Source organism: Schistocerca piceifrons, chromosome 5, assembly GCF_021461385.2.
Source record: "Schistocerca piceifrons isolate TAMUIC-IGC-003096 chromosome 5, iqSchPice1.1, whole genome shotgun sequence".
NCBI classification, from domain to species: domain Eukaryota; kingdom Metazoa; phylum Arthropoda; class Insecta; order Orthoptera; family Acrididae; genus Schistocerca; species Schistocerca piceifrons.
This window is the reverse complement of record NC_060142.1, coordinates 22,751,427-22,778,490: the sequence shown is the minus strand read 5'-3', so window position 1 is coordinate 22,778,490 and position 27,064 is coordinate 22,751,427. Positions and strand designations below refer to the sequence as shown.

General features: G+C 40.1%; 1 protein-coding gene across 2 annotated transcripts in view; it reads right to left on the bottom strand.

The window, feature by feature from the left end:
* Positions 1-5,777: 5,777 nt before the first annotated feature.
* The window catches only part of LOC124798519 (lysM and putative peptidoglycan-binding domain-containing protein 3), an 82,152-nt gene continuing 60,865 nt past the window's right edge, over positions 5,778-27,064 (bottom strand). For both annotated transcript variants that reach the window (XM_047261965.1, XM_047261966.1), the window contains 2 exons: positions 6,654-6,822; positions 5,778-6,580 (listed from right to left, as the gene is read on the bottom strand). In XM_047261965.1, the coding sequence (XP_047117921.1) occupies positions 6,038-6,580; positions 6,654-6,822 (712 nt within the window). In that variant the 3' untranslated portion in view covers positions 5,778-6,037. The remainder of the gene's footprint in view (positions 6,581-6,653; positions 6,823-27,064) is intronic.

Below are 27,064 nucleotides of genomic sequence, written 5' to 3'. Positions count from 1 at the left end.
GTATCTTTAACAGAATGACTTCATCAATGCGAAAAAGCACAGATTTTGAAAACACTGATCATGTGAAACCCACCTCACACTTTTCTCATATGACATACTGAAAGCTTTCGATCACGGCAACCAGGTAGATGCAGAGTTTTTTGATTTGCGAGAAGCATTCGACTCAGAACTGCACCTACACTTATGTCAAAAGTACAATCATATGGGGTATCAAGTGAAATTTTGTGACTGGATTGAGGACTTTTTGGTAGGGAGGACACAGCATCTTATCGTGGATGGAGATTCGTCATCAGAAGTAGCAGTAACTTCGGATGTATCCCAGGGAAGTGTAAGGAGGCCCTTGCTGTTGATGTTGTATATTAATGACCTTGCAGACAATATTAATAATAAAATCAGGCTTTTGCTGATGAAGCAGTTACGTATAATGAAGTATTATCCGAGAGAAGCTGCATAAATATTCTCTCAGATCTTGATAAGATTTCAACACGGTGCACTCTATGACTATAATATCAATGAGTCACTGTTGGAATTGTGAAACTCTTACAAATACCTGGGAGTAACACTTCATAGGGATATGAAATGGAATTATCACATAGGTTCAGTCGTCAAGTGGTTGAATTCAGTTTATTGGTAGAATACTGGGGAAGTGCAATCAAAAATGGTTCAAATGGCTCTGAGAACTGTGGGACTTAACATCTGAGGTCATCAGTCCCCTAGAACTTAGAACTACTTAAACCTAACTAACCTAAGGACATCACATACATCCATGCCTGAGGCAGGATACGAACCTGCGACCGTAGCGGGCGCGCGGTTCCACACTGAAGCACCTAGAATCGCTCGGCCACACTGGCCGGTGAAGTGCAATCAGTCTGCAAAAGAGATTACTTACAAAACACTCATGTGACCAGTTCTAGAATATTGCTGAAGTGTGTGGGACCTGTACCAGATAGGACTAACAGGGGATATTGAACATATAGAGATGAGGGCAGCACAAATGGTTACAGGTTTGTTTAATCTGTGGGAGTGTGTCACGGGGATACTGAAGGAACTGAACTGGTAGACTCCTGAAGACCAGCATAAACTTTCCTGAGAAAAGTTTGTTAATAGAGTTTCAAGAACCAGCTTTAAACGATTACGCTAGTGATATAGTACAACCCCCCTACAAATCACTCACATAGGGATCATGAGGATAAGTTTATTTCCATACATGAATGGAACAAGAAGAAACCTTAGTAACTGGTACAATGGGACGAACCCTCTGCCATGTACCTCAAGGTGGTTTGTGGATTGTAGATGTAATTAGAAGCCTAAAGAAGTCCATTGTATTGCTAGCAGGATTCGTGAATCTTGTTTTGTAAATGAGGTGTTGGGATATGGTTCATACTGTCTCACCTGATTAACTAATTCCATTGTCTTATCAAATATTTCAAGTGTTTGTGTATCTTCAGATTCTACACAGACAGCCACAAAACGTATTTGAATTCCTTACAGTCATCACTGAAAGTTTTTGCATTTGAATTCCAGCTATCCTCCTGAGTTTCGTTATCTTCAAACTCAAAATCACTATCTATTAATATCTGCAGTAACTTATCGGCAGTGAATTTACTGTTCTTTCTACTGTTTTTAATGTTGGTTGATCAGTTGCTGTTTTGAGTAATGTCCGTCCGATGACTAAATAAGAAAACAAAACTGTAGGATAAAGTGTTCATGGAGACACTGTTCTTTGTATAAACACGTGTTCACATCTAGATTGATTAATAAATGAGAGACTGGCTCATTGGTCATGGAAATGCTTGTAAGCATTAGCAGCACTGGGAAGCAATACAAAATCAGTTCTTTTGCAGTGTCAAGAGGTTGTGAACTGATGACTGTAAGTGAACATGTCTTGATACATGAAATTCTTCCCATCAGAGGTGACCCAAGTTTGCAGCCAAATAATAAGATTATTTATACAACTCAGAATTAAAGAGTACATGTTCTATGCTAATCTAAAGTCAATTGATTCTTAGAGGGCTGCCACAGTGTTTTTAAAATTCTGAGCATCTTCTGAAGCATGCTTTATGAGGAATTCTCGAGGCATATCTTATCATTTCTCTATCCCTAGAACTTATTGGACAACTCACTAATCACTTCCTTTCCCCAATATGTAACACTAAGTTGCCCTGACAGTCCAAAGAGTTTCAACAGTGCATTAATGAATTAGGGTCTCCTTCATGAGTATAACACACAAAACATTCACATAAGGTGTACAAAAATTTTCGCTACCAGTCACAATAAACGGTTATTTATTTGTCACACGACTAGTTTCGGGCTTGTGCCCATCCTCAGATGTTTATACATTCATGCACATGTTTAATATAATAGAGGGAAACATTCCACGTGGGAAAAATATATATAAAAAACGAAGATGCTGTGACTTACCCATGAGAAAGCACTGGTAGACAGACACAATAAAACACACACACACACACACACACACACACACACACACACACACACACACACACAAATTTCAAGCTTTCAAACCCAAGGTTGCTTCAACAGGAAAGAGGGAAAGACGAAAGGATATATATATATATATATATATATGTGTGTGTGTGTGTGTGTGTGTGTGTGTGTGTGTGTGTGTGTGTGTGTGTGTGTGTCTCCTTACCCTCTCCCTTAAAACCCACATCCTTTCGTCTTTCCCTCTCCTCCCTCTTTCCTGATGAAGCAACCTTGGGTTGCGAAAGCTTGAAATTTGTGTGTGTGTGTGTTTTTTATTGTGTCTATCTACCAGCACTTTCTCATTAGGTAAGTCACAGCATCTTTGTTTTTTTACAAGTACATGTTTATATACAAGTGGGACAATTGCAAGTGGTGAGGCAGCATTTGTCGAAAATATAGCTGTACTTGTATAAAGATGAAGCATCGTTATTATAGTTACGTTGTGGTGATAGTTTTTCCACTTAGTTGCAGACTTGTTATCATATTTATGTCCATATTTCAGTTTTATAATGCAACAAGTGTGGTACTAAGTGGAAAAACTGTCACCACAGTGTAACTATAATAATGATGCTTCATCTTTATGTAAGTATAGCTGTATTTTCGACAAATGCTGCCTCGCCACTTACAGTTGTCCCACTTTTATCTGTTTAGTCACCAACAAATAATTTTTTTTGTATTTATACAGATTGCTAACAATTTAAACATGTACATCAATGTATAAACACCTGAGGATGGGCACAATCCTGAAACTTGGTTGTGTGACAAATAAATAACCTTTTATTCTGACTGGTAGCAGAAATTTTTCTACACTCTATAAAGGAACAGTCACGTAGTTCAACAGCCTCCACTATGCATAAAATTCGGCACCCTGTCTTGTTGGCCATTATGCTTTCTCCAGAAAAGAACTGTTTTCATTTCAATTAAATCCCAGCAGGTGTCCACAGTTTGTCATTTACATTTACACACATTTTTCTCTTCTTCAAAACATTCTTTAGAATGTCTCGAACACTTGATTTAGAGAATTTTGCTCCACTGCAGTTTATGAGAACAAAGTTGACACACTACGGCTGCACGAACACTACTTAACACTGGTCAAATGCATATCTATTGTTTACAGTTGTCAGTTCAACCTGCCACTGTATAAAAGAATAAAATCGGCCTCTGAATTCTTTGTGTGGACAGTGTTGGCTGATTTACCGAAACTACTTTTTAAGAGAAGTCTGCAATAACTCTGTTACGGGCTGTATAATAATGTTAGTCTATATAACAGAAACATAAATTAATTTTAAGTGTAAGTAAATAATCTGAAATCTCGACATGTCTTTCCAGAACATGACACAAATTCATTGCAGCTATTCAGTAAGCGCAGCACATGTGATATGACAGTGCACACCTGAGAGATCGACAACTTCTTAATGCTTTTGGAAAAGCATGTTGCTTAAATTATGTGGCACACTGAAAATACGCTTTGACGTCATGCTGGTATTTTGGCTATATAGAGTGCCTAGTATATAAGGAAGTTGGCACATCTGCAACAGCATACAATGAGTAAAAATTGTGCTGCACTTGCTGGTGACAAAGGATAAAGGGTGCAGTGATTAAATCTGGACAAATGAAACTTTTTTTAAAAGCAAATTTAATAAAACAAAATAGGAGCAAAAATGAGAAGCCTTCTACATATAAGTAGAAAATCTCGTCATGAAGCACTCGTATACAATCTTTGAAACAGCGCTGTCCGTATTTTGCGAATGCTGCAACGACAGTGGTGCGTAGTGATGTGACATTGGGGCACCTCATCTTATTGGTAACTCTTTCGACTATGCACCATAGTAGTCGAGGGGGCTCAAATCCAGGCTATTCGGGAGCCAGAACTCCTCTGACCAGAACATGTCAACGTTATCTCTGAGCCACTTTTGAACTAAATGGCTCATATGAGTTCCTCTTCTACCATCTGATGCATTGTTCGCTTACTGACATTCAATACCGATGCCAATTTCCTCAGCGATTGCCCCAGGTCCTCCAAAATCAGTGCCTGAGCCTTTTCAATGACTGCCGCTGCTCGTGACACGTGTTTGCTCAAATGAGGTTTCCTCAACATATTTGCGGACCCTTCTCCAGATTTCTCCAGGGCATTATACTTGGCCACAATATCATAAAAAGTTTATCTCAGGTACTATGATGCATCATGCAGCATAACTTGCTGTGACAGTGAGAGAGAGAGAGAGAGAGAGAGAGAGAAAGATATTGTTTATTACTCTGTGGCGGTGGTCAGTGCTCACCTAATTATTCTTAGCAGATAGAGCTTTTGTTCTTCTTAAGAGTAAATTTTACTAGAGATAGCCATTCTTGTGATGTAAAAATCGGCACCATTGCGAGTTTTTGATTCACATTGTAAAATATATGTGTGTATGGAAGGAAATCAGTTAATAGAACAATAAAATATTGTTCATTTCAAGAAGGTACGTGTTATTATACACCCAGCGTATACTTCTATTGTGATTTAATAATAAATACCAGCTTGAGAACAGTTCCAACGGGAGCGTTCAGTTCTAGTGAAATAGTTCGATGTTTTCTTCGGAAAAGAAGTCACTTCATGGATCATTCAAAATCCACAATAGTGCCTGGACATTTCTCAGAACTGAAAGCAATCTGATTGCTATGCAACAGAGCCCCGAAGAATATTTCTCCGTACTTTGGTTACCACTTTCAGCTCAACACGGTATCTGGAGCAGATTTCTACAACAGCGGAAGCGTGTAATCGCTATCAGTTTCACACGTCGCCCTGTGTAAGCTGTAGGTATTTACCCACAAAAGTGAACATACAGTTCCTCACACACATAGAAAGACAATACGAGGTGGTGTGGGAAACATTTCAGTATAAAGGTCCTGTAGAGCTAAACAGTAATTAGCCTGATAGTAGTAGTGGTAAACAAAAAAAAAAATTTCTAGTTTTGTCAAAGGAGCCTTTATAGTACCTAAAGAATCAAATTATTTCAGTGGGCGAACACTCAGCATGAAGACTTTCAATAATCATGGCTCTTCATTTGTACTCTGCACTTGTGCATAACATGTTGGCCTTTTGAGGTTCTGACTGTTTACAAGATGCCTACAGCTTTGAAGAATACCAATCGCAACCTCCAGTGGAACTACGATATGGTGAGAAATTCAAATTTAAATTTGTCCGGATTTAAATGCTGCATCCTGTATATATTGAAAATCAATATGCTAACTACTGCTGTCCTGAAGGAGAAGGAAATCTTTCATAATCTATTGGTAAATGATGTGAGCTCTGGGGTTTAACAGTTTATTGCAGTATTTATAACTTAAGCTTTAACATAAAAGTAATATTTCATGATTACAGTAGAAAATTTCCTTTCAGTGTTTAGATCGTGGTGATGAAATAAGTTGGAAGTGAGACATTAAGAAACACAAAATTCCGTCTTAGTAATTTTATATAACTGGCTTCCACTTGTTTTACAGCACCCTCTCAAACATATTTAACAGCAATTAAATAATGATGCCACTGGTTGATCTAAAATACTGTGAATTTTTATGTAGGATTTCTTTTCTCTGCAATGTAAATAATATACAGGAGAGGCCCTGCCAAGCCAAGTGACAAAATGAAAAGTAGTAGTGGTTTCCATGATAATCCACAATCATCTCCATTGCATCGCCACAATGAGCTTGTATCTTGCGCTGATACTGGTATTTCAGTTAATTCATTTAAGTCCCTTCTGTCGTCACTTAGTTGTATATCACCTTTCAGTATACAGTTTGTAGACTGGTTATTTAAATGGCTCAGAGCATTGCTAACCAGCTGCTTGCTGTCAAATATTTTTAACTTTTCTTCGTCTGGCGGTAAAGATGGAGGAATGCTGTTGGCCGTTAACCTGCGAGAGAGATCAGCTTCAGCATGTGTGCTATGGATCTCTGCTGTCAGTGTCAGTGAGTCATCTTTTACATTATGTTTGATATTTTCTGCCTGGAGTTTCTCTATTATGAAAGAACCAGGTTTAATTGGAATCTTCACTATTCTCAATGCATATATTTCATTTTCCTTATGAATTTTATTGATTCTTTTCAGCTCAGCAATCTGCAACAGGCAACACAGATTACAAAATAAATTGCCAATTATAATTCGGAAAAAAAACACTTCAAATACTCACTGAGCAATTAAAATCCAGGGACAGTGATTGTAACGTGTCCCCTTGTTGAAGTTCTTTTTCAACATAATGCTCCTCTTTCTTAGAGTGTAAAGGGAAATCGTTGTCACTATCATCACTTTGATGGAAAATGAATTCAGTTTCCTCAAAATCATTAGGAGCAACACTTTTTCTGAAAATCAGAGAAGTCAGCCATTTTTTAATTAAAGTTAAAAATCTTACACCAAACATAATTAGAACAACAAATCTGAGGTCCATGTCCATCAAAACATAAATAGTTTACTTAAGGAATGTGTTGTAATATCTGCAATTGCTAAGCGTGCCATTGCTTTAGCTTAGTTTTTGTCTGACACTTCAGTAGCTAATGTATCTTGCTACAGGTCCAGTCATTTACTGGAAGTATTTAAAACTAAAATATCTCACCCATACTACATATACAAGGCATAAAAAATAAATAAAAATAAACTATGTATAAAAATTTTACTGTTTAGAGATGGTAAAAAGAAATCCATTTTTCATGCACAAGTGTCACAGGAGCTCTATTTCCCTGCTAGATTCCATGAAAGTTTTGAGGCTAGTGATGTTCAGAGATAGTGTTCAAACTCCTGTGTGATGAACATTACTTTAGAGATGTTGCTGAAAATGTCAAAGGTCATCCATTCACATTAATTCACAAATGCCAAGTGTGTGGTAGTGATTGTCTGATATGCTCAGAACAATGTGGTGTTTCAGAAATGATGGCTGCAACTTCAGCTAAATGGGCATCCATCTCTTCTGAAGTCTCTATAGATGAGTTATGCACCTGATATTTCATTTATGTATTTAACCTGATCTGATTAGGGCCATCAGGCCCTGTCTTACACCAGACCAGGGTTTCACACGTACAGTGCATTTTTTTTACATCGCTATTACCTAAGAAATAACAATTTTAATATGGCACACAGTATTTAAATGCTTTGAGTCCCTGAAGCAGCAGTACGGATGAATTATACCGACTGTCACAAAATAGATGTTTTGTTTTCTGATCCTGGCAGCCAGACAGTGGTCACGCGCATGTGTGTGTGCGCATTGTCTTATTTCACAAGAAGGCCTTCCAGCCAAAAGCTTACCTGTTTAGTAGTATTTGTTCCTGTCTGTGATTCAACATCTCTGCTCTATGGTGAGTAGTAATCTATCCTTTTCATAACATTGAATCCAGTATGGAATAATGACAGTTCCAGCTTACATATTTTCAGAATCAAATGCCAATACTTCACTAGGCACTCGCCACACAATACTCATAATATGTTGAGCAGCCTAACTGCTTAATAAGACCTCCAAAATTCTGGTAAATTTGTGAGGCAAACTAATGTGCACCACTCACTCGCACCATTTCCCATACAAAAAGATATCCATAGAGATGTTGCTGACCTAAAATGATATTCATCACACGGCAGTCTGAACACTGTCTCTGAACATCGTCGACATCAAAACCATCATAGGAATAGTAAGGAAATGGTGCAGACATTTTTGTCACATAAACACTCTAATAATATGAAAAAGAATGATAAAGTACCTCAAAAGTTAGGATAAGACACAGAGTGCTGTTAATGGGAGAGGGACAAACAGACATGGCACAAGATCATTCTGAGTATGGGTGTGCACACATCAGTTGCAAATGATAATCCTCCAGCACCCTGCAATTGTTAGCGATTTTAAAGCTTGTGATTACAGTCAAACTGGTGAGTCACATTTATATTGTCAGGAACATGAATAGGAAAGATTAGCAAAATTAAAGGGTAGAAATCAAGCTTGCACTGTTGGTGAAATAATTTATGTCAATGATGAGGCTGGATTGTGAAGTGGAAATTAAGAAGTCTTACAGAAGTAGGGAACCTTAGAAAAATGGAACGTAATCTGAATGATAAAAAGCTACTCTGGATGATACTACAAGCAGCCAGCCATGTAGAGTGGAGTCACAAATATGACATTAACAGTAGTGGCAGTATATTCTGGTAAGAATGATACACGCATATTTGACATTCTCCAGGGAACTATTTGTGGTGTCACCGCCAGACACCACACTTGTTAGGTGGTAACTTAAATCGGCCGCGGTCCATGTAGTACATGTCGGACCCGCGTGTCGCCACTGTGATCGCAGACCTAGCGCCACCACCAAGGCAGGTCTCGTGATACGAGAGTGGACTCGCCCCAGTTGTACGAGGACCAAGCTACCGCCCAGTTGTACGCGAACCTAGCTATCGCCCAGTTGTACGAAGCCTTTCTCTCTCATTAGCCGAGAGACAGAATAGCCATCAGAAGTTAATGGCTACGAACTAGCAAGGAGCCATTTGTATCAGTGCCTATAGCTTACGAGTATTCAAGAGAGATGTATTCCAAGGAATCAATAAAAGTTAAGTAAAAAGCATCTACATACTTTTCTTCTTATTCATTCATAAGTTCTCATGTTCCAGACTTCACGCCCGTCTGCATTAGTCTAGCGTGCCTTTCTTTTGGCTACTACCGTGTGGCGTAACAGTCTTGTTACGTCACTACAGATTGGCGACGAGGATGGGATACGAACCCACGCGTGCAAAGCACTGTACTTGGTTCGGAATCGATGCTGCGATTACGAATATGTGTTCTTCGTGCCCGGCGTGTGCCGAACAACAGTCCGCACCGCCGCGGAAAGTCTTTGCGTGGCCAAAAGCCACTTCCCCTTGGCAACGCTTGCACATTGATTTTGCTGGTCCATTCTGGAATGCTCGATGGTTGGTTCTGGTCGACGCCTTCAGTAATTTTCCTTTTGTTGTCCGGATGTCTTCCACGACGTCCTCCGCCACCATCCAAGCGTTGTCTGCTATCTTTTGCATTGAAGGTCTTCCGCAGACTATTGTTTCCGACAATGGCCCACAATTCATGTCCGCAGAATTTCAGTCATTCTGCCAGGCCAATGGTATTCAACATCTGACATCCGCGCCGTTTTCGCCTCAGTCCAACGGTGCCGCTGAACGATTGGTCTGGACGTTCAAGTCGCAGATGTTGAAACTGAAAGAGTCGCATTCTCGGGAGGACGCATTGTTGCTCTTTTTGTCTTCGTATCGCTCTCAGCCCCGAGATGGGCGCTCGCCGGCTGAGTTGCTCCACGGTCGTCCTCATCGCACCTTGATGTCTTTGCTGCATCCGCCGCATCAGGTTCCTGTGCAGCGGCAGACTCCTGCTTTTGCTCCAGGCGACGTTGTATTTTATCGCAACTATCGCGGTTCACGGCGTTGGCTCGCAGGGCGCATTCTTCGCTGCCTCGGCCGCGCGATGTATTTGGTTTTGGGGGCCTCTGGTGAGGTGCGTCGGCATCTCAATCAGCTGCGCCTCTGTCGTCGCTCGGGTTCTGCCGCTCCCCGTCTGCTTTCAGCGACGGTGCCGTCCGGTCAGCGCCCTGGGGACCCATCTACTGGCTCGCCTCATCCCCAGGTGTTACCGACGATGCCTTCCATTTTGCCCCATGGCGACGCGCCGCCGCCGCCGCCGCAGCAGCAGCAGCAGCAGCAGCAGCCGCCGCCGGCGCCGACCGCCTTCGACGCTTCGTTGCAGCCGCCAGGCGCCTCCCAGGGTCACGCGCCGCCGATCGCTTCCCGTGACCAGCTGTCCGCCGCCATGGAACTCCCGCCCGCTCCGGACCACGTGACGTCATCGCGCGTCGGCTACCCCGACGCAATGGAGGTCGACAATTCGGCCCCTCATGTTTATTTACGGGCGCATACACCGCATGTTGACGTGCACCCTGGACTAGTTTTGCAGGCGTTTCCTAGCTCCCCTCGGACCGGATGGCCGGGTGCGGGTGGCACAGCCTCGCCTGTTGTTAGGCTCCCCACCTCCTCGCATACGTCAACATGTGGTCCTCCCCACGGCGGGCGGAAGCCTTATCTCACGACCGTTCGCCGATTTGCGGGGGAGGAATGTGGTGTCACCGCCAGACACCACACTTGTTAGGTGGTAACTTAAATCGGCCGCGGTCCATGTAGTACATGTCGGACCCGCGTGTCGCCACTGTGATCGCAGACCTAGCGCCACCACCAAGGCAGGTCTCGTGATACGAGAGTGGACTCGCCCCAGTTGTACGAGGACCAAGCTACCGCCCAGTTGTACGCGAACCTAGCTATCGCCCAGTTGTACGAAGCCTTTCTCTCTCATTAGCCGAGAGACAGAATAGCCATCAGAAGTTAATGGCTACGAACTAGCAAGGAGCCATTTGTATCAGTGCCTATAGCTTACGAGTATTCAAGAGAGATGTATTCCAAGGAATCAATAAAAGTTAAGTAAAAAGCATCTACATACTTTTCTTCTTATTCATTCATAAGTTCTCATGTTCCAGACTTCACGCCCGTCTGCATTAGTCTAGCGTGCCTTTCTTTTGGCTACTACCGTGTGGCGTAACAGTCTTGTTACGTCACTACACTATTAGTCTTAAATGAATTACTTGACAACACCAACTGTAGCATTGGCCCTACTTTGTCACGTAAGAATAAACAGCTATGTTCTTGCCCATAATGTCAATCAATGTTATTTTAGCGTTTAGCATGAAACCAAGCAGAGGAAATGCCTTCAAAAACAAGATGTGACAGTTAGCCGTTAACTCTGAGTTTACATGATGACCTGTTGAAGAGAAGAGCAAAAGCTGATCAAAATTATCAAGGGAGGTACTTTCAACATGCACTATTAAGTTCACAGAGTGAGTACAGAAGGAGATAAAACTGATGGTGAATGGAGAAAAATAAAGCACAAACATGCAAAGATAGATGGAAGAATCCTACCACCAAATTAATATAGACAATCATAATACCAAAAAGAACAAGGAAAGGAGTTTTCGAATCTGATCATCATCTTCTCCAAATTAAAGTAAAATTTATACCCAATAGACAAATCAAGAGAACCAACAGACCTTTCAGAACAGATCCAGAGTACCTACAAATAAACAAGAAAGAAATAATAGAAGAAATTACAAAAATCAATAGCAACAACTGGACAGAACAGTCAGAAAAAATAAAAGAACTGATAAAATTTGGGCAGCCACCGAGAAAAAGGAAACACTGATGGTGGAACATGACATGCGACAGGGCCATAGAAGACAGAATACAAGCCTGGAAAAAATTTAACAGCCATAAAACACAAGAAAAATGGGAGGACTTCAACAGGATACAGAAGAACACTTCAAAAATAATCTGAAGAGAAAAAAGAGGTTACGAAAACTGCAGGTTGAAGGAGATAATCAAAAACATCTGGAAAACAGAAAAGATACCAGAAGAATGGAAGTCAGCCCTAATACACCCCCTCACAAGAAAGGAGACAAAACAGACCCTAATAACTATAAAGGAATTTCGTTACTGCCGGTGGCATACAAAATTCTATCAAAAGCTCTGTTAAAACGCCTAGAACCTCAGATAGATCCACAGATCGGAGAATACCAAGGAGGGTTCAGGAAGGGAAGATCATGCAGTGAGCAGGTCTGGTGTCTGAGAACATTATTAACAACGAGGAAGTCCAGAAACACCACAGTAACATTTGTTGATTTCAAGAAGGCTTATGATTCCATAGACAGAGAAACACTTTTTAATACACTAAAAGAAATGAAGGTAGACAATAAGACCAGAAAACTAATTCAGGAAACATTAACAAATACAAAGTCAAAAGTGAAGTTCATGGGCAAGATCTCAGAATCTTTCGAAATCAAGCCAGGAGTGAGACAGGGAGATGGCCTGTCACCCATTTTATTTAACGCTGTTTTAGAGAAAAAAATCAGGACGTGGAACAAAGGAGTCAATGGGGTAAAGATGGGGAGAGAGAAAAATAGAACCGTCAACATAAAATGTCTGGCCTTTGCCGACAATATAGCCATCATTACAAATGACAAAAAAGAAGCCAGAGAAGCCCTAGAGATATTGCATGAAATCGCAGCCAGAACAGGACTACAAATATCATATGAAAAAACCCAGTACGTGGACACAAAATCTACAGACAGAAGCCCATTGATAACAAAGTATGGAAAGATAACACAAGTAGAAAGTTTCAAATACCTGGGAGAGATCATACAGAAAACAGGACTGAATTCAACAGCCAATGAAGAAAGGGTTACAAAATTACAAAAAGCATACAGGCTTACATGGAACCATTACAATAAAAGAAATATTTCCGTCAGTGCCAAATTAAGACATTACAAAACAGTAATCTTACCTGAGGCCTTGTATGCCTCAGAAACAACAGTAATCAGAGGAAGAACTAAAATCAAGGAAATGGAAAAGCAAGAGAGGAAAATTCTGAGAAAGATCTATGGGCCAGTTCAGAGACAGAGGATCTGAATAAAGAGACCAACAAAGGAATTGTACAAACAGGCAGAGACAATTACAGACAATATCAGAAAAAGAAGGGCAAAATTCTATGGGCACATTCATAGGATGAATGAAAATAGGCTGACCAAGAAGATTTTTAACATAGTGGTGACGAATAAGGTGAAAACTAACTGGGTAAAGGAAACCATGGAAGACCTCAAAAATCTAAACATCTCCACAGAAGAAATATCAAACAGAGGAAAATACAGAGGAAAAAATCAACAAACAGAAATTCGAAGAAACACCAAAAGAGAAGAAATCAGGAAAGAAGTGAACAGAAGAGAGGAAGAAGAAACACAGTGAATTTATGAGAGGTTTTTGGGAAGAAAAAAAGAAAGAGAGAGAAAAAAGTGCCACGACTTTGAAATGTACCAATTTATGTACCATTTTGTCATTGTGAATATTGATTGTGTTTTAACGCTCTCCTTTATGGGGAATTAACGATGATAATAATAATAATAATAATAATAATACCAAAAAGAATAATAAATTTTTGTTCCTCAGAACACAGTGACCAAATGTTAAAATCTCTAACCTTTTCTTCCTATTGAATTTCCCGGTTTTATTAATATTAACTACTGTGATCCATAACATAACAACACTGAACTTTTTTGGGGTTCTAATTTTAATTTCTCACCATTTTGCAAAAGTTGTATGTTTGAGTACTGTCTGGCGCTCCAGTGGCTTTCCAGCCAACAGTACTTTTCCATAGTAACAAATAAAATTGTGTTTGAATGCACTAAGGCTACAAACAAGCAAATTTTTGGAAGGTAATTACACAGTTACTGAATCAGGGCTCTGATTTCTCTGGAAAATCTGGAATTCTCAGGGAACTACATTTTACAATGAAATGAATACCCCTTGCTGCATACAGGTGTTGATATAAGTCAACGAGGACAGTTGAAAATGTGTGCCCCGACCGGGACTCGAACCCGGGATCTCCTGCTTACAGGGTAGATGCTCTATCCATCTGAGCTTCCAAGGACGCAGAGGATAGTGTGAATGCAGGGACTTATCTCTGGCACGCCTCCTGTGAGACCCACATTTGCAACTTATTGTCCCGTACTATATTCATAGTGCCCCTGCACATTATACGCATTACTCGCGGCTTTACAGCCGTTTCCCGTAAGAGTTTGGGCATTGTTTGTGGATCCGCACAGAAGAAGATTGTGTATACCTGCCCGTTTTTCCCCCTAAAGTAAGTCTTTATGCTCCCGGGATTGGAATGACTCCTTACCCTCTCCCTTAAAACCCACATCCTTTCGTCTTTCCCTCTCCTCCCCTCTTTCCTGATGAAGCAACCTTGGGTTGCGAAAGCTTGAAATTTGTATGTGTGTGTGTGTGTGTGTGTGTGTGTGTGTGTGTGTGTGTGTGTGCGCGCGCGCGCTTGTGTGTTTATTGTCTCTATCAACAAATCAACGCTTTCGTCTGGTAAGTTACAGCATCTACACACACACACACACACACACACACACACACACACACACACACACACACAGAGGGTGGTCCATTGATAGTGACCAGGCCAAATATCTCACAAAATAAACTACAAAGAACGAAACTCGTCTAGCTTGAAGGGGAAATCCAGATGGCGCTGTTGTTGGCCCGCTAGATGGCGCCGCCATAGGTCAAACGGATATCAATTGCGTTTTTTTTTTTAATAGGAATCCCCATTGTTTATTATATATTTGTGTAGTAGGTAAAGAAATATTAATGTTTTTGTTGGACCACTTTTTTCGCTTTGTGATAGACGTTGCTGTAATAGTCACAAACATATAAGTACGTGGTATCACGTAACATTCCACCAGTGCAGACGGTATTTGCTTCGTGATACAGTACCCGTGTTAAAATGGACAGTTTACCAATTGCGGAAAAGGTCGAATCGTGTTGATGTATGGCTATTGTGATCAAAATGCCCAACGGGCGTGTGCTATGTATGTTGCTCGGTATCCTGGACGACATCATCCAAGTGTCCAGAGCGTTTGCTGGATAGTTACATTATCTAAGAAAACAGAAGCGTTCAGCCACATGTGAAACGTCAACCACGACCTGCAACAAATGATGATGCCCAAGTAGGTGTTTTAGCTGCTGTCGCAGCTAATCTGCACATCAGTAGCAGACAAATTGCGCGAGAATCGGGAATCTCAAAAATGTCGGTGTTGAGATTGCACCCATACCATATTTCTATGCACCAGGAATTGCATGGTGATGACTGTAACATCGTGTACAGTTCTGCCACTGGGCAAAAGAGAAATTACAGGACGATGACAGATTTTTTGCACGCGTTCTATTTAGCGACAGAGCATCATTCACCAACAGCGGTAACGTAAACCGGCATAATATGCACTATTGGGCAATGGAAAATCCAAGATGGCTGCGACAAGTGGAACACCAGCGATCATGGCGGGCTAATGTATGGTGCGGCATTATGGGAGGAAGGATAATTGGCCCCCATTTTATCGACGGCAATCTAAATGGTGCAATGTATAACATGATGGATGTCTGGCAGCTGGCCGGGGTGACTGAGCGGTTCTAGGTGCTACAGTCTGGAACCGCGCGACCACTACGGTCGCAGGTTCAAATCCTGCCTCGGGCATGGATGTGTGTGAGGTCCTTAGGTTAGTTAGGTTTAAGTAGTTCTAAGTTCTAGGAGACTGATGACCTCAGAAGTTAAGTCCCATAGTGCTCAGAGCCATTTGAACCATTTTCATGTCCGGCACATAGCTCGCGTGCGGTTGAAGCAGTATTGAATAGCTTATTTCATGACAGGTGGATTGGTCGTCGAAGCGCCATACCATGGCCCACACGTTCACCAGATCTGACGTCCCCGGATTTCTTACTCTGGGGAAAGTTGAAGGATATTTGCTATCGTGATCCACCGACAGCGCCTGACAACATGCGTCAGCGTACTGTCAACACCTGTGCGAATATTAAGGAAGGCGAACTACTTGCTGTTGAGAGGAAAGTCGTTACACGTATTGCCAAATGCATTGAGGTTGACGGACGTCATTTTGAGCATTTATTGCATTAATGAGGTATTTACAGGTACTCACACTGTAAGCATGCATTCTCAGAAATGATAAGTTCACAAAAGTACATGTATCACATTGAACAACAGAAATCAAATGTTCAAATGTACCTCCGTTCCGTATTTTAATTTAAAAAACCTACCTGTTACCAACTGTTCGTTTAAAATTGTGAGCCATATGTGTGTGACTATTACGAGGTGCATTCAAGTTCTAGGGCCTCCGATTTTTTTTCTCCAGACTGGAAAGAGATAGAAACATGCACATTGTTTTAAAATGAGGCTGCGTTCATTGTCAATACGTCCCAGAGATAGCAGCACCGTACGGCAGATGGAATTTTACCGCCAGTGGCGAGAATGAGACCTGTTTTAATACTTAAAATGGCGACGTTTTCCTTACTTGAACAGTGTGCAATCATTCGTTTTTCTGAATTTGTGTGGTGTGAAACCAATTGAAATTCATCGACAGTTCAAGGAGACATGTGGTGATGGAGTTATGGATGTGTCGAAAGTGCGTTCGTGAGTGCGACAGTTTAATGAAGGCAGAACATCGTGTGACAACAAACCGAAACAACCTCGGGCTCGCACAAGCCGGTCTGACGACATGATCGAGAAAGTGGAGAGAATTGTTTTGGGGGATTGCCGAATGACGGTTGAACAGATCGCCTTCAGAGTTGGCATTTCTATGGGTTCTGTGCACACAATCCTGCATGACGACCTGAAGATGCGAAAAGTGTCATCCAGGTGGGTGCCACGAATGCTGACGGACGACCACATGGCTGCCCGTGTGGCATGTTGCCAAGCAATGTTGACGCGCAACGACAGCATGAATGGGACTTTCTTTTCATCGGTTGTGACAATGGATGAGACGTGGATGCCATTTTTCAATCCAGAAACAAAGCGTCAGTCAGCTCAATGGAAGCACACAGATTCACCGCCACCAAAAAAATTTCGGGTAACCGCCAGTGCTGAAAAAATGATGGTGTCCATGTTCTGGGACAGCGAGGGCATAATCCTTACCCATTGCGTTCCAAAGGGCACTACGGTAACAGGTGCATCCTACAAAAATGTTTTGAAGAACAAATTCCTTCCTGCACTGCAACAAAAACGTCCGGGAAGGGCTGCGCGTGTGCTGTTTACCAAGACAACGCACCCGCACATCGAACTAACGTTACGCAACAGTTTCTTCGTGATAACAACTTTGAAGTGATTCCTCATGTTCCCTACTCACCTGACCTGGCTCCTAGTGACTTTTGGCTTTTTCCAACAATGAAAGACACCAGCCGTGCTGCTATTGCCTCAGCGATTTTCCAGTGGTCAAAACAGACTCCTAAAGAAGCCTTCGCCGCTGCCATGGAATCATGGCGTCAGCATTGTGAAAAATGTGTACGTCTGCAGGACGATTACGTCGAGAAGCAATGCCAGTTTCATCGATTTCGGGTGAGTAGTTAATTAGAAAAAAAATCGAAGGCCTTAGAACTTGAATGCACCTCGTACAGCGCCATCTATCACAAAGCGAAAAAAGTGGTCCAACTAAAACACTTATATTTCTTTACGTACTACACAAAGATGTAATAAAAAATGGGGGTTCCTATTAAAAAAAAAAAAAATGCAGTTGATATTCGTTTGACCTATGGCAGCGCCATCTAGCGGGCCAACCATAGCACCATCTGGTTTCCCCCTTCAAGCTAGACAAGTTCCATTCTTCGTAGTTTTTTCGTTTGGCTCTTATTTCGTGAGCTATTTGGCCCAGTCACGATCAATGGACCACCCTGTATATATATTTTACCTGGAAAAAAATCAAAGAAATATCATGGAATTCCATGTTTTTAAACTAGCATTGGAATTTAATTATATTGAGTTTAATAAATTATAAATTTTAAAATACATAGTATTTAAAAGTGAGTTAATTATATGAATATTATTCTGTAAAAAATTATGGATATTTAGAAACTGCAGTCAAATTACTGTTTATAGCTAGTATATCTCAGCCGCCTCAACCACAATTAATTTATCAGGAACTTCTTATGACACTCTCTTGCTCCCATACCTGGAATTCTCAGGGAATGTTTCTTCGAATCTGAGTAGTTATCCTGTAAATGGAATTCGGTAGTCTTATTTTTTTCTTTGCACCTGGGAAATACTCCACGAAATAAACATTTTTGAGTTTGTTCTAGATTGAACTTTTTTTGTAGTTTATGCAAAAGTGACCAAATGATCACATTGATTTCATAATCTTACATCCTTTGAGGCATAATTTCTTGCTTTCTGTAAAATTGGATTTTGAAGCTCTGGGACTGACATGTTTTTCAGACATCCTGCCCACCAGACCTTCAGCAATATTTCTCCTCAACTCCAGAAGAGGAATCTTTCCGTACAGCTGCCTTTTTGAATCTTCTTCTTGGCCCATAAGCAGATGGGAGTCTGCCAGCATGGTTCACATCTCCCATATTATAATTCTAGTCCTTTATATTGCAGCACTAAATGTTAGTTTTACTGCCATGTTTCTGCTTTCTGCATACAAACATAACTCTTTCATGGTAACTGGAAATCAGACAGACAGTTTTGACATCTTTCTACAAAAATATCCCTGCGTTAGATGATGACATCCTATAATCAAAGTCATCTCTTAATTCCTTTAGAAGGTGAAGCTTTTCCCATTTATCACCATTATGCCAGAAGATAAAATCTTCTCTACTTCTAGCCTTGACATAGGGAAAAGTGAGTAAAAATGTTGACTAAGTCCAGTCTCTTGTTTTTTTTTTTTTTTTTTTTTTTATAAACCTACAACTACCCTGTCTTCTAATGTGTAATTCTCAAATTCCCTCTCTGGAGATTTATTTAGTCAATAATTGTCAAATGTAAACATGAAGCCTTTCTGGTCTGCAACACACCACTTTGCAACCACACTATACTGGTTTCATTTTGTTGCATTGTTTCAATGAAATTCTCCCTTGAGGAAAATGACTGATTCAGTTCTCTCCCACTTTCTGTTAATTTTGGTCTACCATACCTTTCTGCTTTTGTCATCTGACTGATCTTTGAGAAGAGCTGCAACAATTTTGTCATCTGGTTATGAATCCCCATTAATGCATGAGTACAAAATAAATGACCAGTCTTTGGAAGCGGTAACATACATCAAGTATCTGGGTGTGTGACTATCGAAATTTCTCAAATGGAACGACCTGATTACACAAGTAACAGGTAAGACTAACTCTGGATTGTGGTTTATTGATAGAATCCTGAAGCGATGCAGTCCTTCAACAAAGGAAACTGCTTACAATACTTTAGTTCATCCAATCTTAGATTATTGTTCATATGTATGGGACCCTTAGTAGTTAGGTCTGATTCAAGAGATTGAGAAGGTCCAAAGAAGAGCAGCAAGATTCGTGGCTGGTACATTTAGCCATCACGAGAGCATTGCAAATCTCATAGAAAGTCTGAAGTGGGGCACAGTACAGTTGCAGATAGACGATGCATTAAACGGAAGGGGCAGGTCGCTAAATTCCAAAATCTGATCTTCGCCGAGGATGTAGAGCATGTATTATTACCACCAACTTTCAAATCGCACAATGTTCACCATTCAAAGATAAGGGAAATGGCTCGTACTGAGGCATTCAGGCAGTCGTTTTTCCCTCGTGTGATCTGCGAGTGGAACAGAGGAGAGGGAAATACGAATTTGGCACGAATAGTGCCCTCCACAACACACAGCTTGGTGGCTAGCAGAGTATATTTGTAGATGTAGATCAATACACAAAAAGTGGCACTTTTCTGTGAATCAACATTTACAACAATGAGAATCACGCCAACAGTAAAAAGAGCCATACATTGATGCAACTAGATTGACAAAGCCAGTAAAATACAATGAAAACATCAAAGAAAGGAACAAACTATTTTTGTGTAGCAGTACATAAAATGTGCACACACACCGGGCAGTTTTCTGTTTATTTCACAAAAATTTCTGTTTATTTCGCAAATAAAAATTACAGATTTAACAAAAGAGGAGCGCAAGAGTAAAACAGGAAGTAATCATCATTTCTATGCTAGTAAACACAACAAATATGGTCTCTTCAAAGCACATGCTCAGCTTTCATAAAAATATACAAACATGCTTTCTGAACAATTACAAAGTTCTAGAAGGCAGCAAAATGCTTCCAATTCAACGTAAATATGTACCATCAACCCATGATGTGGGAAGTGGGTGTGCAATTCGAATAAACAAGGATCAAATGAGATTGTATTTAGAAGTACCAATAGGCAACAAACAGTTGAAGCATTACTAAGAAATTGACGAGTCTCTAATTATGCTGTCACGAAATCTGACCCATATAAGAAACAGCAGCAAAAGTACAGCATAACTACTGGTAAAATAAACTGTGTCAGTGATGTGAAATACTAATTATGTGGAAGCTTCGCGGAAAACGAAAACTGAGCATTCTCGCACTTATTCAAAATGCTTTTTATGGTGCCTAGTGAACTAATATCTTTCATTTAAATTTCTTATCACAATTAAGGTTTTCCCTTTTATGGCTAAAATGAAGTGCTGCTTTACAACTGTTTTGGATGACTACATATAAATGGTAGATTTATAAGAGAGAGAGAACACAAGCACAAACTGGATGAGAATATGGAGGAGAACTGAAAGCAAACCACATTAAAAAGAAGAAGAAGAAGAAGAAGAAACAAATCAAGCATGTCCAGATGAGAGATTGAACCATGCTCCTTTTGAATGAGAATCCAGTGCCTTTACAGCTGCTTCCCTCCACATTGTAGTAATATCAATCTGCGAAAATATAGGTAAATATTCTTCATTAAAATGACTGAGTTGGTGGGCCACAGATGGTATGTAGATGGACACTGTGTCCTTCCAGTAGTGACTGCTTGGTAGTGCCCATTTCACGTGTATGTGTTACTGGTTCTTGACACGTAGTTTGAAGGTAACTTTTGGTGTTGTGTTGATTATGTGGTGGATTGGGGAGTGAAGGTATACTGAGTGATCAATGAATAAATAATGTTCTTGGTGGCGCAATGCATTTTTCATGGAAGTGAACCAGAATCTTTTCACCCACAGATGGCATGGTAGCAGTCAAGGAACAGGCATTAATTGCTGCTAAAACTGTTTTACTGACAGATAAAACAAGAAAAGAATATACACAGGCAATATTGGAATGTAAACAGGATAGTGCTGCATATCACTAAAGAACCACAACTGATTTTTACTGGCAGTACTGTGCATATCTGTCAACTCCTGGATAAACAAAAGCTGACACACAACATATCTGATGTTATTGGAATTTGATGGAGCAGATGGTTGAGGTGATTAGATGACATGAGGTAGAATCTAATAACATTTCAGAAAACACACAAGGTTGTTCCCCCTCCCCCTATCTGAAATCTGGTCCTTAGGTTGACACATTGTGAGAAGAACAAGCAGTTGGCACATATCTGAATTAACCATTGCAGAAGTTAAATCAGGTCTTTGACTGTGTTGGCACAGCTTGAACTGGTTAAGCAATATCAAACTGAATTCAGGATTGCAATCTGAATAGAACATAAGCACACATGCAGTCTTCTAGTAGGAAAATGCTACTTTGCTAAGTTTAACACGTGTTGTTTCTGTCGTTTGAAGACTTGTTTGACGCAGCTCTTCATAATAGCTTATCTTGTGCAAGCCATTTCATATACAGCTCCTTATATTTGTTTCAACCCATTTGCTATATTCAAGCCTTGGTTTCCCTCTACAATTTTTACTGCCATGGCAGCAATTTACCAAAACAAAGGAGAGAGCAGGTTTATAAGCAGCAGGTTTCTAATTACCTGACTCAATCTTCCTGGCGTATGCATGAATAGCATCAAGCAGTACTGTGACAGTTTGTTGTTAATACAGTATACAGATATGACTTGACTGTCTTTTATTAAAGTATACCTCAATGTACTCCACATCCCTGATGGTTCTCCTACTGGACTGGACCTACACAACATGATAATGTATGAACACTATTAACAAAGTAACTATTCCTTAATGCCTCAAAATTTGTTCTATCAATGTATCTCTTCTTTTGGTCAAATGGTGTCAAAAAACAGCTTTCTCACCAATTCAATTCATTACTTCTTCACTAATTACCTGGTGTACTCACAAACACAATCTTCTACAGCACCACATTTCAAAAGCTATTTCATTCTCGACTCTTGTTTAGTGCCCATATTTAGATTTTATTGAGTGTAGAAAGTTCTTGTTAAAGAATTTCTTCCACTTATTTTCCTCCATCTTTACGACATGAAACTTTCAATAGTAAAGCGTATGTACACTTTACAATTAATACATAATATTTAAACAGCACAATCATCTTGTTGTCAAAAGCTGATTTAGTGGTGTTGCCAAACATATTTCATGCTAATTTAGACAAACACTGAACTTCGTACAGCTGATCCAAGTTGAGTGTTATAATACACAGAAAATTAGTGAACTAGGTTCATTTTCTGTACTAAGATAAAAACTTATCTCCAGTCAGTGTCTCATCTCGTGACCCATTTTTTACTTATGTTCGTCCTAGAACGTGTTTTTCAAGACACTATCCATTCCGTTCCAACTGCTCTTTCCAACTTATTGAGTCATCAGCAAACCTAGAAGTTTACTTGTTCTCCATAAACTTAAATTCTCTTTCCAAATTTTTCGATATTTTCCTTTATGGTACACTTAATGAACAGCCTGAATAACAAGTAAGAGGCTACAAATTTAATGCAAAGAAATACGAGTTGGACAACAACAAAAAATGTCGTAAACATGGCACTGGTGGGGAGCAAATAATAGTGGAAAGTTACAAGTATCTTGGGGGCTATAATACAAGAAAATAAATGACAAAGAGAAAGGTGAACAGACAATGGAAGCTAATATCTTTACGAGAAGTATGAGAAAAATGATATGGAACTAAAGAGTTTATCAGAAAAGTAAAGAGGTGATCTACTGAATGTTTTATATACTAATTCTACTGTACACTGCAGACACCTGTGTCATGAAGGAAAGAGAGAAAAGGTTGGGTGAGAGGACGTTTTTGAGAAGTCAAATGTGTGTAACAAAAACGGAAGTGATGAGAAATAATAGGGTTATGGAGACAATGATTGAGGAAAGAAGATTTTACCATTTTAAACATTAGAAAAGACTGTAGGAGACAAGGATCCCTAAGAAGATGGAGAGCCAGAGGGCAAAGGCCGAGTGGCTAAAAGAAGTGGAAGAGAGGAGAAGACTGGGCCAGAATAGTGACTGAGATGTGATGGGAAGGCCATAGAAGATATAGTGGCCTCTGTTCCCAGTAGATGCTGCCAGTGGTGGGAAACTACAGTACTGCTTCATGTTCCTCGGGAACCTAAACTGACCTTTCCACAAATCCACTTTTCCTATGCAACATGTGTTAATGTTTCTTAACCATGACTTGTTGAATTGACTGTTTTGTAAAAATCAAACCTGTCAGCACCTGTCTTCTTTGGGATTGAAATTATGACATTCTTCTTGAAGGCTGATTGTATTTCACCTATCTCTTACATTCAGAATACAAGGTGGAATAACGCTGTCGTGATTTGTTTTCCAAAGGATCTTAATAATTTTAAAGGAACATGATCTCCTGCAGGTACCTTGTTTCAATTTAAGTCTTCAGTGCTTTGGCAAATTATCATTGTATCCCATTATCCACTTCCACTCTTCCTTCCATCAGTTTCTTTGCTCCGTTTATCCCTTCTATATATCCTATCTACCTTTTAGCCTCGTGTTTTTTGCTTGATACCGATCTTTGATTTGAGCTCTTTATGTTCACACATCTGCTTCTCCAAAGACTACTTTAATTTCCCAGTAAGCAGCAGCTACATGTCCTGTAGTCCCGAATGATTCTCCAGCTCTGCATTACTTTTCTAGTCACTCCCATTTTCCCAATCTGCACATTTTTATATTTTCTTCTTTCATCAATAAACTTTAATATCTCCCATATTATCCAAGGACTGCCTAGATTTTTCCTCTGCTGCCATCACCATGTCATTTTCTATTTTATTCCTTTCCCCAGTTTCAATTAGTCACTGTCTAGTGCTCTGTTTGAAACTCTCAACAGTCCTTGATTGTTTGAAAGTATCCAGATTCCATTACTTAATTTCCTACCTTTTTCACCGTACGATATTTACATTCCGGGAAACAGTTGTCATGGTTTAATTCAGTTTGAAGCACATGTATGGTCACACTGATGAACCAAAACATCATGATCATCTGCTCAATAGCACCTTCAGGATGCAGTATAGCAACAAGGGATGGATTCAAAAAGTAATGGTAGGTTTCCGCAGGTGTTTGGCACTAATGTCTATTCACAGGTCGTGCAATTTCCATAAATTATACGTCAATGTTTTGTGGGCGCGGATGTGTTCCATCTGGATTCAGATCAGGTTTATTTGGTGGCTAAAACAGCAACACAAGTTCAAAAACATGCTCCTCACACCATGCAGAATTCTGTCCTTATGTCAAGGACAGTTACCCTGCTAGAAGATGTCATCGCAGTCGGGGAAGATATTAAGTATAAAGAGAGTGCCAGTGGTCCACAATAAGCCCAGGTAGTCACAGCCATCACAGTGCTTCCAATTACTCCTCCAGGTCACATGCAAGCCTGAGTGAATGTGGTCCATAGCGTAACAGAGACCCTGCTAGCCAGCATCTGTCGCATGGCGAACATTTTGAGCAGCTGTTTCCTCAGATGATGCCATATCCAACACAACTGCCGATCTGGTGTAACAACAAGGAACTTGATTCATCTGATCAGGCAACACATTTCCATTGATACGTAGTCCAGTCTTAATAATTAATTATTTTATAGTTTCACTTTCTTCAACCATTTTCATTAAATACTCACAGAAGCAGCACACCAACAGCTTCACCGTTTCAGACAGGCTAGATTCCAGGTGACGGGCCATAACAATCTATCCTTTGTCAAAGTCACTTATGTGGATGGATTTTCCCACCTGTGACCATAATGCCACTATAATGATTTCCCATTATCTCTGCATCACTCATATACTTTCCCTGCAGCACCACATGCCCATAATACCACAATGTGGTATTCAGTCTCAAAGTGTAAAGTTTTGGCTCATCACTGTACTTGCTACATATCCCACATCTTAAACCTTCATCACACAGGCTGCTTGTGTCCTTAACACTAACTTCCACATGTTATGCCAATTTCTGACATATCAGAAATGTGTTTTAAGTTCTCACAAATGACCAACACAGGGTATATAGAGGGCACAAATAAATTCATTTTTCATCAGACACATATGTTACATTGTAAGTCCTAATTTCCTTAACAATTTGCATCAAAGACATCACCAACATGTTTTAAAATGCCACAACAACCCAACCTAACACAACTGTGAATTTGTATGAAGTGTATTGGCAAAGCTAAGATGAAAATCAGCAGGTGGTGTTGCCAGCTAGCCCATCATCTGAGAGTGAAATAACGTGCTTGCAAATGGGTGGTTCACAAATGCGTATTGGGACATTACTGTTGTGGGGTGTTCTTCATGAAAGCTGCATGGAAACAACACAGCGTATTTTATGATTAGCAGAATGTTCAGAGCAGCACGGAGACATTTAATTAGGGGTTTATACAGGCCTACTAGATGTGAATAATTGCCAGAAGGCACAAAGTAGTTTGTACAAACCAAGCAGTCCTCTCCTAAAAATTTCATTATAGCTTCCTCCCCTGTAAAATAATCTGGATATAAAATAGTTCTTCACTATAACAGGGGATTATTCAGGAAAAGACAAAATGAGAATGCTAATTAGGGGTGACACATGTAATGTTAGAATCTTAAGGCAGAGTGGAAAATTTGGCAATCTAATGGTAGAAATGGAAAGGAAAATTTTAGGAATTAGTGAGATATGAGGGGCAGATGGGGATTTTTGGAGCGAGTGTCTTAAGATTATTCATCACAAATCAGAAATGGTCCAGCATAGGTAGGAGTAAACAACAATCAGGGAAATGAACAACACAGTAAAGGGTTATCCACAGCAAACACTAGAAACGATGGTGAAACTGAATGAACATCATTGTCCAACAAGTATTGTAATCATATATACACCAAACACAAATGTGTATACTAACACACTGCTGGTCATTAAAATGATGACAACATGCAAGATAGCAAATAATAAAAATTTTAGCAGTGGTGCTCTGTGAAGTTCAAAATGATGTTGAAGGCAGCAATTTTGAGCATTTACTGTAAAAGATGTGGTTTGAGAAAAATATAGTGTTTCAAATGTAATTTCAGTTTTCTTTCTCACCACTGCCTGAGTTCACACTTATGACCTACTGTTAAAGTTCCTTCATGCTCTCTGTAAATTAGCAAGAATTATGACACCCAGCCTTTATATTACAGAAGGGAACCTGGCAATGAGTCACAATTGTTTAATATGCATGGTAATTGGGCACAGATCCCAAAGTAACCCCCCCCCCCTCCAATGCTATCCATCTCCTCCTCCTCCTCATCTTTGCATCACCATCTCCCCCTATCTCTGGGCATCTCCTCTTCTCCTTCTCTGTGTCAACCTCCTCCCCCGTCACCCTCGGACGTTGATGCTTTTTTTTACTGTTACTACAAACTAAACCTTGTTTGGTAATTGAATTCACTTAAAATGAATGGGTAAATCGGTTGGGATGGTTGATATACAGGGTATGAGTGAGACCTCTCCAGCAACTGGATATGGACACTATTTCATAAGTTTTAATCTGCAAACGGGTAGGATTACAAAGTTTCGGATGATTAAGATTCCATAGTAGTTTTCTACTTGTAATCCATAACTATACCTTTTCTGTTAAACCAATGGCCAGGAAGAAAACTAAAGTATACAGTTTTGTTTGTAATTATATATAAGAAGAGAGAGTATATATGGGAGAAAAAATTCGTCTAATGGTTTACATATCCTGCTATTGTAGCTAAAACTGCAGACGGGGGGAAAACTACATTTTTACAGCACAGCATAGCCCTCCCAGGGGATA